This window comes from Cyprinus carpio, chromosome B20 (assembly GCF_018340385.1).
Source record: "Cyprinus carpio isolate SPL01 chromosome B20, ASM1834038v1, whole genome shotgun sequence".
In the NCBI taxonomy this organism is placed as follows: domain Eukaryota; kingdom Metazoa; phylum Chordata; class Actinopteri; order Cypriniformes; family Cyprinidae; genus Cyprinus; species Cyprinus carpio.
In genome coordinates this window covers 12,339,810-12,358,200 of record NC_056616.1, presented here as the reverse complement: position 1 = coordinate 12,358,200, position 18,391 = coordinate 12,339,810, and the positions used below count along the sequence as shown (strand labels likewise).

The window sequence follows — 18,391 nt, the reverse complement described above, 5'->3', positions numbered from 1 at the left end:
AAATCAGCATCTCCATAAAGCTTGTCAACAGATGGAAGCCTAAAGTGCTCCAAAATCTCCTGGTAGACGGTTGCATTGACTTTGGACTTGATAAAACACAATGGACCAACACCATCAGATGTCACGGCACCCCAAATCATCACTGACTCCGGAAACATCACACTGGACTTCAAGCAGCTTGGATTTTGTACCTCTCTGGCCTTCCTCCAGACTCCAGACCTTGGTTTCCAAATGAAATGCAAAATTTACTTTTATTTGAAAGAGGACTTTGGACCACTGAGCAACAGTCCAGTTCTTTTTCTTCTTAGCCCAGGTAAGATGCTTCTGACGATGTTTCTGTTTCAGAAGCGGCTTGGTAGCCATTTTCCTGAAGATGTCTGAGCATGGTGACTTTTGATGCACTGACTCCAGCTTCAGTCCACTCCTTGTGAAGCTCTCCCAAGTGTTTGAATCAACTTTGCATTTAATATGCTTTGATACAGCACTCTGTGAACAGCCACCCCTTTCAGTAATGACCTTCTGTGACTTACCCTCTTTGTGGAGGGTGTCAATGACTGTCTTCTAGACCATTACCAAATCAACAGTCTTCCCTATTATTATAGTTTCAAAGAACAAAAGATACCCTGAATTTTTACTGTAGGGATGGTAAAAATGTAATGAAACTCAAATGTAAATATTCAAATATTTTAAGATACTGGATTTTTGACTTTCATGAGCTGTAATCTCTAACCATCAAATTGAAAGTTATACTTTACATGTAATGAGTCTATAATATATGAAAGTATCACTATTTGAAAAAATAGTTACACAAAAAAAACTTTTCTCTGTTTTTGAGATGCACCTGTACTATTATATATATAAATAATGAATATACTGTTTTGTATTACAATGCTGACAACAGGGGGCAGTACCTCCACACACACACACACACACACACACACTTTTGCATTCATAAGTCTTCTGAACACACAATTTTATTTTCATTAATATCTTTATTACATCAACTACTTCCAACTTCAAGTGGACAAAAATAATACTGCAATGTACATTCCCTACAGAACGTGCAACATAGCCTATACACTGAAGTCTACAACAGTAAACATTTTAATTATCAGTATGCATAATGCAACACTGCTGTTACATGACTTCATCGTGTGTATGTTTAATTCCACGAGTGTCTTTTTATATGAATGTTTTAATATAAATATATTTTGCAGATTTGGTCACGTTACACGCGCGCTAACACACACAACAGCTGCTAGTTCGTTAACTCACCACGCGCAGGTGCACAGGCAATTACCATTCAAAGACTGTAAACAGAAAACATCGAGGCCTTGAGGTGATGTCGCGGAGTAAGTTACTGTAAATATTATTTTAGATATGGTTGCTTGACATCAGTGTTGGGTTCTCATGTGAGTGTGTCGTCGGATAGAGAAGCTGTGTGAATATTACTGGGCTCCGTTCAAAAGCGACTGTGAGGAGCTTCTGGGCCGCTTCCAGCAAACCGAGTCGGTTCGGTATGAGGAGTTTTCTGCTATCTGGAGGGAGATGGACTTCTCTAGTGTGTTTTTGTAAGTAACACTTTTACTGCGTTGCACTACTACAGTAATAGTTGGGGAAATTAAAAAGATATTATTGCTCATAAATAGGCTTATGAGACTTGCAATTGTAGATTTAAATTAAGTCACTTCACATAGACTTCTCAGCTGTCATGTGTACAGGTAGGCTACAGGTGATAGTTTTAAGATGTATGCCACACTTTATATTTTTATTATTATAATCTCTCCCCCACAAAGGAAAATTTAACATATAATGACTTTTTTCATAGAAACCCACACTAGTGGGGTAAATTATGTAAATAGTGTAAATTATGGTTTTATTTAAGTCTTGTATTTCACTCACTCTCATCTCTTTTTCGGAAGAAGTGGAACTCAGTCTGACCATGAGAAGAGATCCTTCACGCGGCTTACATTCACCATAGCCTACAGATACATTCTGCCCCCATACAGTTTTCAAATTCGGGTGGGAGGACTGTATATGATCTACGGCCTTTACAATACACAGAGTATTTGGCCTAAGGAAAAGGTGATGTGTTCTGTATTCTCACTCGCTTTTCAATCAAGACCAATGATTCAGCTTTTCCCGCAAATTGTTTCTAAATATGACAAACATAAAGTTGAGTATATGTCTGATTTACTCAGATAAGGATTGCTTTGAAGGACTGGTACGATGTGCAGAAGCTTATCGCAGATGCAAAAAGTTGCCAGCATTTGGATGTTTTTTACATCTTTAAAAGGCTTTTATCATCTAAGGTCTTTTGTTTTACCGCCATGCCCCAAAAGGTCAGCAGATTCTACCTCAACTATTGTGTTTTGAGGTGAAGGGCTATATCTTCCAAAAGCATGTAAAAGGCTCTTAATTTGACTGACTTGCAGCTGACATTTGAAGCGAGTGAACGCGTTCAGCATAATGTGAATGAAGAGTTTCGGGACCGCAAGAACAGAGTGGCCGAACTCGCCTCCATTGAAATGCTAGAAGTGAGTATTTACTATAGCTAAATGTTTTTAGTGTGAAATTTATTACCCATTTTAAACAGTTCTCACTGCATAATGTCTCTTGAAATATTGATAATTTGAAATTAGTGGATGTTTTTTTTATTTTTTTTATTAAATGCAGGAGATTTCAAATGTGCATGATCATTATGAGAAGCTAAAGAAATCGTCAGTGCCACCATCATCTGGAGTGACGCTGCTTAACCTGACATATTTAGTTCAGAAATGTGCTTTTGAGTACCAACAGTGGCAGGACAAAATTGCAGTAAGTTGATGAACTGTAGTACTATGTATGTAGTACTATGACTTTGTCTTACTAGTGTGCATTATTCATAATTACATTTGTACTCAGGCTGAAAAGGAGAAAAACTCAAAGAAGGAAACCAGTCAGAAATCTGAGGTGCGTTAAACCCGGCCAGAAACTTTCCACAGTAAAATATGGAACCTTGTTTCCACCATGGGATGAAAAAATAAAAACTGTGACTTTTCTTCTCACAATTCTGACCTTTTTCTCTCAGATCAGAATTTGTATTTTGCAATTTGGCCATTTTCTTCTCATAATTGTGAACTCTCAAAATCAGAACTCTGATCCCCCCCCCCCCATTAATTCTAAGTTTACATCTCACAGGAGCTTTTTTTTTCTGGCACAGAATAAAAAAGGTTACTACAACTTTTACAATTCTGACTTTTTTCCCACTTAAAACAAGCTTTCATATTAAAGAAATTTCATATGGTTATTAAAGTTGTAGTGTCTGAATTTAATAAAGTCTACTGGTGTTGTTTCTGCAGTCCTCCAGTAGAGCTGACATGCTTGCTGCCATCAAGTCCAAATCATATGGTCATGTGACAAAGGTTTGACATTTTTTTTTGCAACAAATGCTGCTATGCCTGTTGCTTAAATTCTCTAAACATGGTTTACAAAGTGGGTTCAATATTTATTGAGGATAGTACTTAAATTACTTGCTCTGTTTAAGATCATTTTTAGGATACTGATATGTTTATCATCTGCATACATTTATACCTATGTACGATTACCTCTTTGAAAAAAACTCATGCCGATAATGGTTTGTTTTTCCCTTCACATGGCTTCGGACCATGGTGTTGGGAATGAAATCTAGGCGCCACAGACAGGTTGAGAAGGTCACATCAGGCTCTGGGACCGATCAAGCCCTGTTTAGACAGAAAAGGAGACCCCCATCCCTCAGGACCAGAACCTGGCAAAACTTCGGCAAACCAAGTCAGAAATGGCTAAACCCTCTTCTAGACATAAAACAACTTTTGAGAGCAATGGTAGTACAAATTATGGGCCAGAAGTCGGTACTGGTGTAATGTTTTGTTTTCACTTTTGTTTTAAAAAGGCAAGCCAGAACAAACACAGGAATGGCTTCTGAGTGTGATGGAGGAAGACAAAAATGCCTGTAAGTGTATAGTTCCATTAATATTAAAAATAAATAAATTATATATATATATATATATATATATATATATATATATATATATATATATATATATATACACACATTTTCTTTTTTTTTTCTTTCAGTGAAACGTAAAGACATTAGAAGATTCAAGTGGTGAAATAATTATAGCTCTGAACAGAGTCATTAATTTATGTGTCAGTTGACATTGCGTTATGTATTCCACAGTGCTTTATTTAATAATATGAACACTTGAATGTGAAAGCATGGGTTATGTTTTGGTTTGGACAAAAATAAATAATAAAATGAGATCCTTCAATCCTGCTGTTGGGTTTCTAGTTTGATTCTGCTTTTAGACTGTTACATTTTTCATAGGGAATGCTTAGATTTTTAGATTTAAGTCAAAATTTAGGTTTAGGGATTTTATGTTTTCAGAAAGCATTAGTGGTACATTGCTTTCGCCAAATCATTTAATTTAATTTAATTTATTTTTTTTAATAAAACTGATAAATGCCACTAGGAAATGAAAAGCCATGCAAATTCTCCCTCTAGTGGAGAAATGTTTACAATGTCACAGAGTTATTTTTATTTTTTTTTAAAGCACTGACCCCACTCTTTTCCACAATAGCTATAACTATGACGTAACATATGATAGCCCCACAGTGTAAATGAAATCCTGTAGTGAGGGGAACCCCTTTCTTCTGACCACAAAGGTCCCTCTGTGTCCTTCCGTGTGCTCCACGTTGTCATAGCACTGTTGTAATCACCATGAGAAAGCCCTGATTCCAGTCTTGATATCGTGTTCCTTTTTGTGGGCTTTGTCATGTCTATCTTAAAACCCATGAGATTCAGCTGTACCAGTGTCATCCTATCCAAGACACAGAATAACTGTGAATTCAAAAACGTTATAAATGACAAATTCTGCATATTAAGACTTTTTAGTTGGCTATAATTTACAGAAACTTAATTAGATTGTTTCCCCCCACATTTTCCTGTCCCTTTTTTGTCTTCATAATAAGGTGTTTCATGAGCCAAATAAACCCATTTACTGTTAGGTTTAAGTAATTTTGCTTTTCTGTCCATACATCAGTTACTTGCTTTAAGGTACTTGTGAAGTGTAAATTTGATAGTGTGAAACACGCGTTAAAAGTTGTAGAATAAAACAATCTTTAAAAAATTCAAAGTTGTCATGAGGTATTTCTTGAGACAAAGGATCCTATCTACTCGTGAGTCATAAAGGTGACGGCATTTTTATGCTATATTCAATTGTTTTTTGTTTGTGTTTTTTATTTTGTTTATTTATTTTTTTGTATTTTGTAATTTATAAAATTGTACAATTGCACAGGTTAACATTTTTACATGTCACCAAACATTTAGTTTACCTTTTGGGGGCGCTCGACTGCTTACTCAACTGAAAACTCAACTGGGTCGCATAAATCTCGTGAGGTTTTGTCTGGGAGACATTATCAAACGTATGATTTAGCTTAGTTATTTCCGAGCATTTGTGCAGTTTTCGCACAAACAGAAATACTCCGCAATCCCTTTGAAATGACTTTTTAAAATAATTTCCCATCTACTACTTTAAAATGACTGTGATTGGTGAAGCCTAACCAGCGCGGTGAAAAGTAACAGGTACCACGTGAAATCGACATCAACGATCTGCTTAAGAAGAGTCCTGTATGATAATTTACACTTGAAAATTCCATCGAAAACCGATAACAGCCATTGAATAAATTATGCAGAGCGAGTAACTAATAACGATTTATTTTTCAAACTCATCATTCTTGTTAAAGCGCTAAGCTCCGCCCATTTTCTGATCCTCCTGTTTCATGCTAGTTACTATAACGTTATTATTATTATAATTTTTTTTTTTTTTTTAGAGAATATTAAAACATATTCCCAGCAGACCATAATTGAGAAAGACCGGGACCTACTGTGCGTCACTGCCAGTGCGCGTCCCCGCCTTCAGCTACGTACATACCTCATCTATCGTCCTCCCTGCTTAATAACGGAAGGGTACTTCCTAGCTCCCAGTCAAACAGCCACTCTTATTTTACCGCTGTCTCCTGCGCTTTGAAGACTCGAGGATTGTGTAGCTATGCGTCGTGCAATATAACCAGCCATTGTTCAGTGCAGCCTTGCACGCGCTGGTGTTTACAGCCTCTCGTGAGCAGCGCGTGGGATACTGATTCAGACCTTTCGCTTTCACCATGGCAAGCGGCGCGCTCCACAGATTCGTCTGCCTTTGTCGATACCTGTAGGATCCCTGCCATGTCGCCAGATTCCAGCAGCTCTGCGGCGTCCGCGGGACGTTTTTTTCTGAAAAACCGGCCGAGGCTGGGGAGACGCTTGGGGTCAACGGTGCTTGCGTGGGGCAATGCGCGGCTGGTGGAGACTCCGCAGACAGACTTCCGGCCCAAAGGCTGAGAAAAAGTTTAAAGGCTGTTGAAAATGTTGAACAGGACGAATGTTCCGCTAATGGACCCTCGGGGCGAGACGCGGAGAGGGACTCCAAAGGCACAGTCAAGCCATTACGCAGGAACTCCTTGACCGGTGATGTTGGCCAGGAGTTCATCATCGAGAACAGGCTTCTCTTCTATCTCTTCACCGTCGGTACCGAGCTGGGCAACGAGATGTTCTTCATCTTGTTCTTTCCCTTCTTGATGTGGAACGTCGACCCCTATGTGAGCCGGCAGCTGATCGTGGTGTGGGCCTGGGTGCTGTTCCTCGGCCAGTCCACGAAAGATCTGGTCCGCTGGACCCGTCCCGCATCTCCTCCTGTGGTCAAAGTGGAGGTGTTCTACAACACGGAGTACAGCATGCCCTCCACACACGCCATGACCGGCACCGCGCTGCCCTTCTGTCTGTTCCTGCTCACGTGCAGCCGATGGCAGGTATGATGCACTCTTGAGCTGTTTTCACACACAAGACCAATCGATAATCGTACCCACGTGAGACAAGTGGACAGTGTTCCGTCTGTCTGTTCTTAGCAATCTGTCCTCCAAAACTAACAAGCACTTATTTTTTTATATTACGAGCTATGCATTAGCACTTATTGATTAGTATCTTTTCAATTAGCCAGTTGCACTCAAGTCATTAAATACTATTATTTATTCCTCAACAATTAGTCACTTTTCAAAGAGTGAGAAGTAACAAAGTTAGTTGATGCCTTAACCTACATGACCTACACTTGATGCAGAGTTTATTAATCATTTCATTCTTTTATTAATTCTTTCATTTGTTGAAATTAGTTTACAACTGTTTATTGGGTTACACTTTATTTTACAGTGCAATTGTACATTTAAGTACTGAGTAATGTTAATTAACTACATGTACTTACTATATGGTTAGGGGTTAGGATTAGGGTTACTTAAGTCAAATTATGCTTAATTTATTATTATTATAGTAAGTACATGTAACTTGTAACAAGGAAACCTTAAAGAAAAGTGTTACTATTTATTGCTATGTTAGCCCTGGTCCCTTAAGTTATATTAACGAATACTACTACTAATAATGTATTAGTAGAGAAATTATTCCATCATAGTTCAACTATACTATTTAGGGGGAAGTCGTGGCCTAGTGGTTAGAGAGTTTGACTCCTAACCCTAAGGTTGTGGGTTCGAGTCTCCGGCCGGCAATACCATGACTGAGGTGCCCTTGAGCAAGGCACCCGAACCCCCAACTGCTCCCCGGGCGCCGCAGCATAAATAGCTGCCCACTGCTCTGGGTGTGGGGAGAGAGAGGGGTACAGGATCAGGAAAGGTCCTTGAGCCAGGGTTCGAAGTCTGGACAGCCTTAGCACAACGATGCTTCAAGTTGGCATGTTACCCACAAGGCTATTAAAATTCTGACTAGTCTTTACATATGACATGTAAAAAGTAATTGTATGTAAGTGCAGATATTGTAATACATATACTTCAACAACAGATTCCCATATTGCAATTCGCAATGATTCTGTCCCAGCAAACATGTGATTTGTTACCAGTGACAATGGAATAATTACTTTTCACTTTTGGGACAGCAAGTAGTAGCAAAAGTTGCAGTGCCAGTAACTAACTGAATGGTTACTGCAGTACTGGAAAGGGCTAATATGCTTAAAATTTTTCCGTACTAATAATAAAGTAAGTGCTAGTATTGTAGAAAAAGATACAAGTTAGGTCTAACATGTTAAGACTTGCTGTGCTGTATTGGGTGTGCTGTATTCATTCTGAACATCTGTCCTCATTATCAAAACAACCTACCTTTAGCATTTCAGTTATTATGTATAAGCAAGCTAATAATATCCTGATGCCCAGCCCAGATTTCACTGTTTACCTAGATGTATCATTTATTCAAAGCAAATTCCTTTACAAAGTGGTATTAAAGAATTAAAGAAATACTCCAAAATGCACTGATGGTTAAATAATTATGTTGTTTGTTAATTAGTGTTAATCAGTGAACCTGTCAGTTTCAGTACAGGGGGTTGGGATGGCTCATAGCATAAGAATTGTGTAATGATCTCATTTCAAAAAGATTTCCTGCTTTCATTGATTTTTTTGTTGTTTTATTAGTTTAAGTTATCTTTGAAAATAAATGGTAACAGAACTTTCTTCACTAGGCCATTAAAACAAAGAAACAACAGAATACTTTTGTTCAAGATCTCAGTGACTACATTAACTACCCTTAACATTTAACAGACAAGAATGTAAAGGTTTTGTATTCTCTATATACATATATGTCAGTTCATTTAGCTATTTAAACTGTTTATAGATTATGAAGCACTGTCTAATTGTATGCGTCATATTTAATCAAACATATTTGAGGCATATTCCTAATGCTTTGTTCTCAAAAACTTACTTGAAGGATGACGAGGACTTGCAGCATCAAAAAGTACCGAAATAAGCTGTTTCTCTTTAGAGGAAGTGGTATGTTTTTAGTTTCTATACTAATTCACTTGCTGTGTGAAGTTCACTTGCTGTGTGAAGGGCATTATTTCACTCACTGGTGCTCAAAAATTGATTTTCAGATCTCAAAATTCATCTGTCCTTAGTCTGTTGCATCCATTGGAAAATAGTTTTACTTTTCCATATTATTGTAGAACTAACTCATCTGGAAATCAAGGTTGCCAGTATATGCATTTCCAGACAGGACATTAATCTCAATAGTTTTTTTGGGGTGGAAAATATGTAGACTTTGTTACTTAAGCACTAAAGGTTTATGGAGTGCACTGTATTATTCATAAATATGGATTTCTCTGCTAAGTTATCTGTATCATATGCTTGTTGGTGTTAAAAATCATTACTTTTAACAACAAGCATATAGTTAGAAGACGTTGTGCTATTGCTTATTATGATTACTCTTTTTGATACACCTGTTATATACAACAGGGATCTGATCTAGTTCTGTAGAAAACTTTTCTTAGTCTTCTGCTTTTGACAGATTCTCATGGAAAAACTGCTGGGGAAAAACTAATAAGAAGTCTGTTCTTCTTAATTTTTTTCCCTTGTCAGCAGAAACTGACTGATAATGTGCTGTGTTCCTGCTGAAGACTGAAGATCTTATCCAGCTGTTTGTGTAGAAAACAGAAATCAGTCCCTATAGTTTATTTTCTTGCTTTCATATCCTCTTAAATTTAGCAGGAAACTAGGAACAATAGCCTCAAACATGTATCCTCTTCTTTCGCCATTGCTCTGGCTTCTTGATTTTCTGTAGATGATTTATTCAAACAAGCCTACAGATTGGAGAATGAAGAACTAGCAGCTTTGTTTTCACGTATGAAGATTTTTTTCAGGGAAACTGAAAATTTGCGTTTAACGCTTTATTATGGAAGTTGCTGGAGAACCAGTGAGGTCAAGTCTGCTCAAATTTTTAACTTGCACACAGAGGGACTGGAGGTACTGCTATAGTGCCCAGACTACTGCAGTGAATAAATGCATGGGCACATAAGGAAAGTTCAACTGAATGCCAAAAACGAATGGATCTTTTCTGAATGATGAGAAGTCCAGAGGCATTTCTATAGATCAGAAGCTACTTCGATCCACATCTCTTGCAACTGCACTTGGTCTCCCTCTAAAGTATTAGAGTATGTTCAGAATTCATCAAACTTATGAATTTACATTAACAGTGTGCCTGCTGGTCTCAATCCTTGATGGACTCATAAGGCATTCTGGCCCACTCTGTCCTGATTCTGTTGCTTAATTTGTGGTTGATCATTATGTGTATTGTAAGTTATTTTGTATGGTTTTTAGCCCTGCTGTAAGCAGTTTGTTCAGCCTTTTCTTTGGTATGAAAAACACGACATTCTTGGATACTACTTGACTAAATATTGGATTCTGATATACATACACTACCGTTCGAAAGTTCGAAAGTACCAGCAACACTCTTAAAAATAATGGTGCTTCGAAAGGTTCTTCAAGTGATGCCATAGAAGAACCATTTTTGGTTCCACAAAGAAACATTCAGCCCAAGGTTCTTTAAAGAACCATCTCTTTCTTACCTTTTTGTAATCTGAAGAACCTTCTTTCGCCACAAAGAATCTTTTGTCAAACAGAAAGGTTCTTCAGATGTTAAAGGTTCTTTATGAAACCATTTAGACAAAAAGGTTCTTCTATGGCATCTTGTATGGCATTTATTTTTAAGAGTGAAGGCTGCATCTTTTTTTTTTTTAAACAGTAGAAACAGTAATATTGTGAAATATTCAATTTAAATTGACTCGTTCTCTATTTTGAAATGTAATTTATTTTGTGGATGTCTAAGCTGAATTTTCAGCCTCATTACTCTAGCCTTCAGTGACGCATGATCCTTCAGAAATTATTGTAATATGCTGATTTTCTGCTCAAGAGATTCATTAATGTTGAAAACAGCTGTGCTGCTTAATATTTTCTCTTTCATCTTTGCAGAATTAAAGCATTTATGTCTTTAAAAAAACTTAATGACCCACAGCTTTTTATTTTCTGTTTATTTTCTCTTGTAAATGTATATAAAATGTAATAATTTTATTTCATTATATTTCAGTTATATCAGGTTAAAAAAAATAACATTTTATAAATATATACACACACTGTATATACACGTGTGTGCTTTCACGTGGAGCAGAATTTATTACACAGAGGCGTTGTTCACTGACAAGCTGCGCAAAACCACGATCATATTTTCCGCATGTTTTGCGCAGCTTGTCAGTGAATAACAGCTCTGTGTAGTTAATGCTGCTCCACATGAAAGCACGTACATGGAGAGATTTACCACTGATTACAGAACCGGCTTTACTGACAAGATGCGCATTAATATCGTGCGAATATTATCGTGCATCCCTAATATATACTGAATAATATACAGTATATATTAGGGATGCACGATAAATATCAGCACATGCATATATACAGTATATATATATATATATATATATATATATATATATATATATATATGTTTATGTTTTATTTAAGTTAAGGTTTATTTTACCAACTGTTTTTTTTTCTTTTCCCTTTTTTTATGGTGTTGGTTTTAGTTTATAACCCTGGTTTTTACCAATTTTAAGAATTGACTTTACACAAGTCTTTCCCCTCTGTGTTCAACAGTACCCGTTCATGTTTGGACTGAGCATCGCTCTGTTCTGGAGTGTCCTTGTGTGCATCAGCAGGATTTATATGGGCATGCACTCTGTCCTGGTGAGTAATGTTTTTGTCACATTTAATCATTCTTTCTTATTGCCTTAAACCAGTGGATCATCAAATAGGTTTTGGAACATCATGAGGTGAGTAAATGAGGACAGTTTTCATTTTTGTATGTACGAACCTTTAATAAGCATGATCATTTCAGTCTGTTGCACTAGTAGCTGTGTATAATTCAGAGCATATTAATATGTTTTATGCAGTTCTGGCACCTTCAGCTTTCCACAGCTTTCAAAGTTGAGGAACTTTTCAGTTCTCACTTTGATGCTTCGCGATTAAGGTTTTGAGAGCAGTTCAAGAAGAAGCCTTATATATGCTGCTTTAGTCTTTTGCACCCCTCTCCTGTCAGTAACGAAACAAATCAGTGAGTCATCACGGCTGACTCAGTATCATCTGATCTTCTAATGCTCATCTGTTTTGCTTTTCCTCAGAAGATCCCTGATTGGATAATTGCTTCCCCTGGGCTTGTATGAGCCAGTGGTGATCATTTACATTTTTATGTGTTGAGCAGACAGAGGCCGACAGTTTGAAACACAAGCTTTGCATTAGTCATCAAGATTGACATGTTGTGTGTTAGTCATCAGTGCTGAAGGTTGTGCATGTAGTAACAATTACCACTGACTTCTTACACCGGTTATTTTTTTGCAGAGGCTGTGTCTCTTTATCTTTTTAAATGCTGTTAGTGGGAGCAGACAGATTTAGAAAGCAGATGCTGGTTGCCTAGGTGATGGGAACCTTGTTATTTTAATGCTGTGCTCTCGATGAAGGTGGCTGAATCATCTTTGTGGAAATCTGCACACCTAATGATTTAGGAAGTCTAGATTGTGCTCTGTGTGAATGTTGTGGGAACAAGTCTGTGGACCAGGGCTCAACATTGTATGGTCACTTGTCCTATCGGGCCAGTCCACTTTTGCCATGTCTTATGTGGTTCATTGACCACATGCGATTTTTTTTTTTTAATGAATGTTATTTCAAATTGTGCTTATGTAAATATGCCTAAATATATAAATATAGTTGTTGGTTGTACTCATGCAGAGGGATGTCTTTGGTGGTTGCATTATATCTCACTAAAATCTGAACTAGTGGACCTAAAAAATCTAAACTAGTTGTCATAGAAATGTTACTAAAAATATTTCTTATTTGTGTGAAAATGTTGGCAAGGCAAGTAAAAATCTGAATTTGTGGACAAGCCAGTATAGAAAAAATCCTTATTGTTGAGCCCCTGATGGACTGTTTGACAGCTTAGGGCTCAAGTGCCTGTGATCAGAGTGCTTTGGGAGAGAAGATTATGAAAAAAAAAAAGTCTCTTAGATCTTTCCAGCATCCATTCAACCCTTCAACTTAAAAAGATTGATATACAGAGGGAAGGACTAGAGCAGCAGTGCAGTGGGAATGTTAAAACGAGACGCTGCTGGAAAGAATCAGAGACCTTTGGCTTGCAGCACATGGAGCAGTGTGTGTACATGTATAAAATAGACATGGACAGGTTGAACAGGCTACACATCTATCAGATCTAAGTTAAGATACAGGCTTCTTGTCGTGACTATGTGGTTGGCTCATGATTAGGGATTTTCCTTCTGCAGGCTCCTTTGACCTTTTACCCATTTTAAAGTACATAACAGCATGAGTGTATCATATACAGACAATCAGATTGTAGTGTTCTCGTGAGGTGTCCAAAGTCAGGCTATAATCTTCTGTTAACCTTGAAAGTGCCTCACATAAGATTAGACAACAAGGGGCAAATGGATCATTTACTGAACTGCATCATGACTCTCCAGATGCTTGTGACTTTCTTCTGTGGAACAATAAAAAATAAAAAAGTGAAGAATATTCTAACCACTCTATATCATTTCCATATAACGAAATTGAGGCTTTCAAGCAAATATGATGCAAAAGCACCAACAAAGTGCTCCAAATGTGAAATTATATTTGTTTAAAATAATTGTTTTCTATTTTAATGTAATTTTAAATGCAATTCATTTCTGTGATGGCAAAGCTGAATTTTTAGCAGCCATTAATCAATTCTTCATTGTCACATGATCCTCAAAAAACATTTCTTATTTTTATCAATATTGAATAAAAACGGTTCTGCTGCTTAATTGTGATGCAAACAGCTAGGGCAGATCTCAAGATTTTCTGTAAATAATGAATGAATGATCAGTCTGTTCCTCACACAAAGCTATTGTATAACTTCAGATAGCTTGGAATAAAACAGATGAGTTACATAGACCACTTTTATGGTAGCTTTGCATTCTTTTTGAATATTGTGAACCACTCGCTTTTAACTGAAAAGTGAGCAGAAACTTCTTCAAAAAATGTAATTTTTTAAATAATTTATTAAATAAAATTCTTCACAAAGATATGACAACATTAAAATCAACATAAAATGTCAAAAAACTAAGTCTGAAGGAAGAATGTTACAAAACCAGTTCCTAATGTTCATCAAGACTGCAGTGTTAGAAAAGGTGAGCTGGAAGCTCAGAATTTGAACATCTGCTGTCTGTGAAATCTAACATAAAATGGAGAGATGCACTGAACAATATTTTGGTGCCATACACAAAATAATGCAGCTGAAGTGTATGTAAAACCTGCATAAATGACACCTCTTTATCAGATCTACATGCCATATTCTTCCAGCCTGTTCTCAGGTCTGTTTTGACATGTTATGGTAATCATGGCCTTACATTAGTGGACTCACTGTATAGTTAATAAATACATTGCAACGTTTTATTTCAGGCTGAACGTTTTTGTTAATTCTATACACCAACTGTATAACTGTATCCATAATGACTCACACAATGTTTATACAGATCACTGATGCTTGAACACCACCTTTCTCGTGCCAAGCAATACCTGTTCTCACTAACCTTCAAGTATTTGCCTGGCCAGTAGGGAATAAACTGATGAGAATTTAAATGGCAATTTGTCTAAAAACTGCTCACTCTCATGTCGTTACAAACCTTTAAGACTTTGGTTAGGATATTTTTAATGAAAACTGAGAGGATTGTCTCCCTTCATTGAACGTCCAGGTAACTAAAACATATAGAAACAAAAATGTCATGAAGGTGGTATAAAAAGTTATGGGACCAAAACCTCTCAGGTTTCATTAAAAATATCTTAATTTGTATTTCGAAGGTCTTATGGGTTTGAAATGACGTGAAGGTGACTAAATGATGACAGAATTCAGACTTTTTCAATCTAATAAGTTTGTTCCTTCATCTTCACAGGAGGTGATCACAGGCTTCCTGTACAGTGTGCTCATCCTGGCGGTCCTTCAGCCCATGCTGCATGACATCGACACGTTCTACCTGTCCCACAGCTACGCCCCTCTGGTCGTCGTGCTTGTGCATGTTGGCTTCAGCTTGGTGGCCTTCTCGCTGGACTCATGGAGCACCTCCCGTGGCGACACGGCCCAAGCGTTGGCCACAGCTGCCGGAGCCGCATTGGCATCCCGTCTGAACCACCAAGTGGGTCTGCAGCCAGATCCCCCCGAAGAAGCTCTCCCGCTCACCCTGCCCCTGATCGACGGGGCCTTACTGAGCCGCTCCATCATGCGGCTCCTGGTAGGAGTGGCCGTGCTTCTAGCCGTCAGGGCTGCTATGAAGGCAGTGGCGATCCCGCTGGCCTGCAGGGTCTTTGGCGTGCCTTCGGATGACGTGCGGAAGGCTTGACAACACGCGCACGTGGAACTGGCTTACCGGTTTTTGGTCTACGGCACAGTGGCCTACTGCTGCGTTTTCCTGGTGCCACTTCTCTTTGGCTTCCTTGGCTTATCCTGAAGAAAATCCCCCCCGTTTAACCTTTATTATCCGGTTTAACATATACAAGACCTGGACCAGTGAAGGTCCACAGTTGTAGTCAAAACCAACAAACATTTGGTTGCAAACACATATGATGTTCATGATTTTGATAATTTCACCAGCTCCATTTCCATACTAATTTATTTCGCTTGATTTGTTTACAGATTTTATGGAACTGCTAATTTGAACAGGGTTTTTTGTTGGCTGTTTTTCTTAAAAGTGAGTGCGTGTGACGTCATGATCTTCAGAGGACCTGTTCAAAGCTTCTGACTCTTGAACAGCGATGTTTATAGCCATTCTCAAAAAGGTTTCAAATGTTTCCTGCATTTGTCTTCAGTGGATTTCCTTCAGCAGACTGACACCCACCCATCCTGGACCCTTGTGCTTTCTCTTGCTCAACAATACGCTGTATGGCTCAGTCTGCAGTCCTTCCCGTCTGTTTTTATCTTTCTGAAGCAAACTAACCTGAGTGAACACCCTTGTCAGACATTTGTATCCTTGTCATGGTTTTCCCTCAAGGGCTCGTTCTCATAACATTTTGTAATTCTCTGTTCTTCCTAGGGCTTGTTTCTCTTCTCAGTCGGTCCACTACAGATCAGTGCTGTGGCCCTAATGGTTCATTCCGTGGTTTAGGAAAGACGCTCTTAAATCTGAGAGGTGTAGAAAGTTGTTCTTATCTAAGAGTTCACGCCTTACAATAAGCGGTAATGCATTGAGAGAATGAGGGAAGGGATCTTTGTCAGTATGAATGCTGTAAACATGAACTTCCTGCGGAAGTGTTACTGTGAAACCCAAGCTAGGAAAAGGCCACTCTGAATATGAATGCAACATATCTTTAACATTGTCTTTGTCAATGTAATATTTATATGCGTCAGATATGTTTTTAAAAATGATTACAGAGAGTAAGATTTATGCAGTGAGTGAATGGGCAGTTTTAATTTAAACAAATACTTACGAATGGATTTTTGTAATATTTCTGTTAGTGTTTCTCATTTCCTTCCAGTTCTTTTTAATGGGACAGTTAACCCAAAAATCTAAATTCATAATTTACTTACCTAAAAAAAAAATGGAACCCACTGACTTTAATTATACGGTTAAAAAGAGTTTTTTTTTTATATAATCTTCTTTTGTGTATCACAGATTTGGAATGACATGAGTGTGTAATAAATGTCAGATTTTTTTTTTGAGAGAACTATCACTTTTTTTAACAGTTGGCTAAATTGAGATACAAAAATTTAGAGCTGTCGAGTGCTGCAGGTATTCTGTACATCTCCATTGTACATCCATATCATCCCATCAGCATGTAGTCAGTAGTTTGGAGGAGATGCATTGAAATCTTTCTCCAGGAACACACTCAGCGTGACTTTATTTCATGGAATGACTGAACTTCCTTGCTTTGTTCACTTGTCTGAATTCACTGCAGTTTTAACTATTTAAATATGATAATGGGCATGATAACATTGGCTAAATTAAACACGACATGTATTTTCTGATTGTCAGTATTAACCTAGGTAGTTGATATGTTCTCTGTCTTTGAACTAGTACTCTGTTTTTGCAGTATATTTTGTTAGTGTGTTCAGTTTCACAAGGAAATGGTGTGAAGCCAGATCTCTGATAAACATTCATTGCTCAGAAACCCCAGTGCCTTGCATCCTTATTTTTCAGGGCAACTTTATCCTCCAACTAGGCACAAGACACCACAACTGTCTTTCTGTAAACAGTTTTGATGGTGCAAATATTGTCACGCATTCATAATGTTTATTTGCAAAACTCATTGTTTATGTAATTGATGGCTTTTCTTTTAACTTTTTCCCCCCTTACATATGAGGTGTATATACAGATTTGTTTAATGTGCTATATGTGGAATTTATTACCGGGTTTCTGGTAACATATTTTGAAGGTGACAAATTTATCTGTGCACCAGTATAAAGGAAACAGTTGTGCATATATTCAGTTGTGCATATAGTAAATGCACCATAACTGAATAAGCTGTTTTATTTTACAGTGCACTGAGCTGAAGTGGATATCATATCACAGACGGCTGGATCGTGTTTTAGGGTTTCCTCCAAGGAAATGCATTTTGAATGAAGCTTGTACACCTTACCTGTGCTGAACTTTGAGCCGTTCATGGTCATCTAAACTCACACGTGTAGTGTACCTGTAATCTATGGCTCCTCGTCTGCAATGTTCTTGCCATTTTTCTGTTCTTATTATTACCGTGAATAAAACCCAGTATGAATTACCACTGTATTTGTGTTCTTGTCATGTGAAATATATATATATATATATTTTTTATTTATTCCATTTTGTATTCCAGCATCATGTTTGTGAAAATTACTTTTTGATTATGACTAAATGCTTGGCTTGCAGTGTTTCCTCTTATCAGTGTAAGTGTGTGCTTGTGTTCTCTTGATCCAGCAAGATTCAGAGGCACGCATACTCATTTCTCAATTTGTCAGCTCTTTGGACAAAGGTCTACTTTCTGCATGATGTATTGATTTTAACCCACTGTGTAAGTGCTAGAGGACCTTGCCTTATTTCCTACCATACATACAGTACAGACCAAAAGTTTGGAAACATTACTATTTTTAATGTTTTTGAAAAAAGTTTCTTCTGCTCATCAAGCCTGCATTTATTTGATCAAAAATACAGAAAAAAATGTAATATTGTGATATATTATTACAATTTAAAATAATTGTTTTTAAATTTATTATACTTTAAATTATCATTTATTTCTGTGATGCAAAGCTGAATTTTTAGGATCATTATCACATGATCCTTTATAAATCATTCTTATATATATATTTTGAATAAATGCAGTTCTTTTTAACCTTTTATTCATCAAATATATTAGACAGCAGAACTGTTTCCAACACTCATAATAAATCAGAATATTAGAATGATTTCTAAATGATCATGTGAAAGACTGGATGTTACATGTGACACTGAAGGCTGGAGTAATGATGCTGAAA

The 18,391-nt window shown here is 37.3% G+C and overlaps 1 protein-coding gene and 1 pseudogene across 1 annotated transcript; both read left to right on the top strand.

Annotated features, from left to right (window-relative positions):
* The first annotated feature begins 963 nt into the window (after nt 1-963).
* Nucleotides 964-4,280, top strand: snapc1a (small nuclear RNA activating complex, polypeptide 1a). The gene is made up of 11 exons (XM_042746336.1): nt 964-1,352; nt 1,433-1,571; nt 1,923-2,085; nt 2,202-2,342; nt 2,436-2,537; nt 2,677-2,817; nt 2,905-2,952; nt 3,342-3,404; nt 3,657-3,789; nt 3,911-3,970; nt 4,096-4,280. The coding sequence occupies exons 1-11, from the start codon at nt 1,343-1,345 to the stop codon at nt 4,128-4,130; spliced, it is 1,035 nt and encodes a 344-aa protein (XP_042602270.1). The 5' UTR covers nt 964-1,342; the 3' UTR covers nt 4,131-4,280.
* Nucleotides 4,281-5,351: 1,071 nt separating this feature from the next.
* On the top strand, nt 5,352-17,661 carry LOC122134613 (annotated as a pseudogene).
* Nucleotides 17,662-18,391: the final 730 nt, after the last annotated feature.

Excerpts from the sequence above, each read along its gene's own strand:
- snapc1a (XM_042746336.1), top strand. Across the intron at positions 2,538-2,676 it reads CCTCCATTGAAATGCTAGAA|GAGATTTCAAATGTGCATGA; the intron begins GTGAGTATTTAC and ends TATTAAATGCAG. Across the intron at positions 3,790-3,910 it reads GCAAAACTTCGGCAAACCAA|GCAAGCCAGAACAAACACAG; the intron begins GTCAGAAATGGC and ends TGTTTTAAAAAG.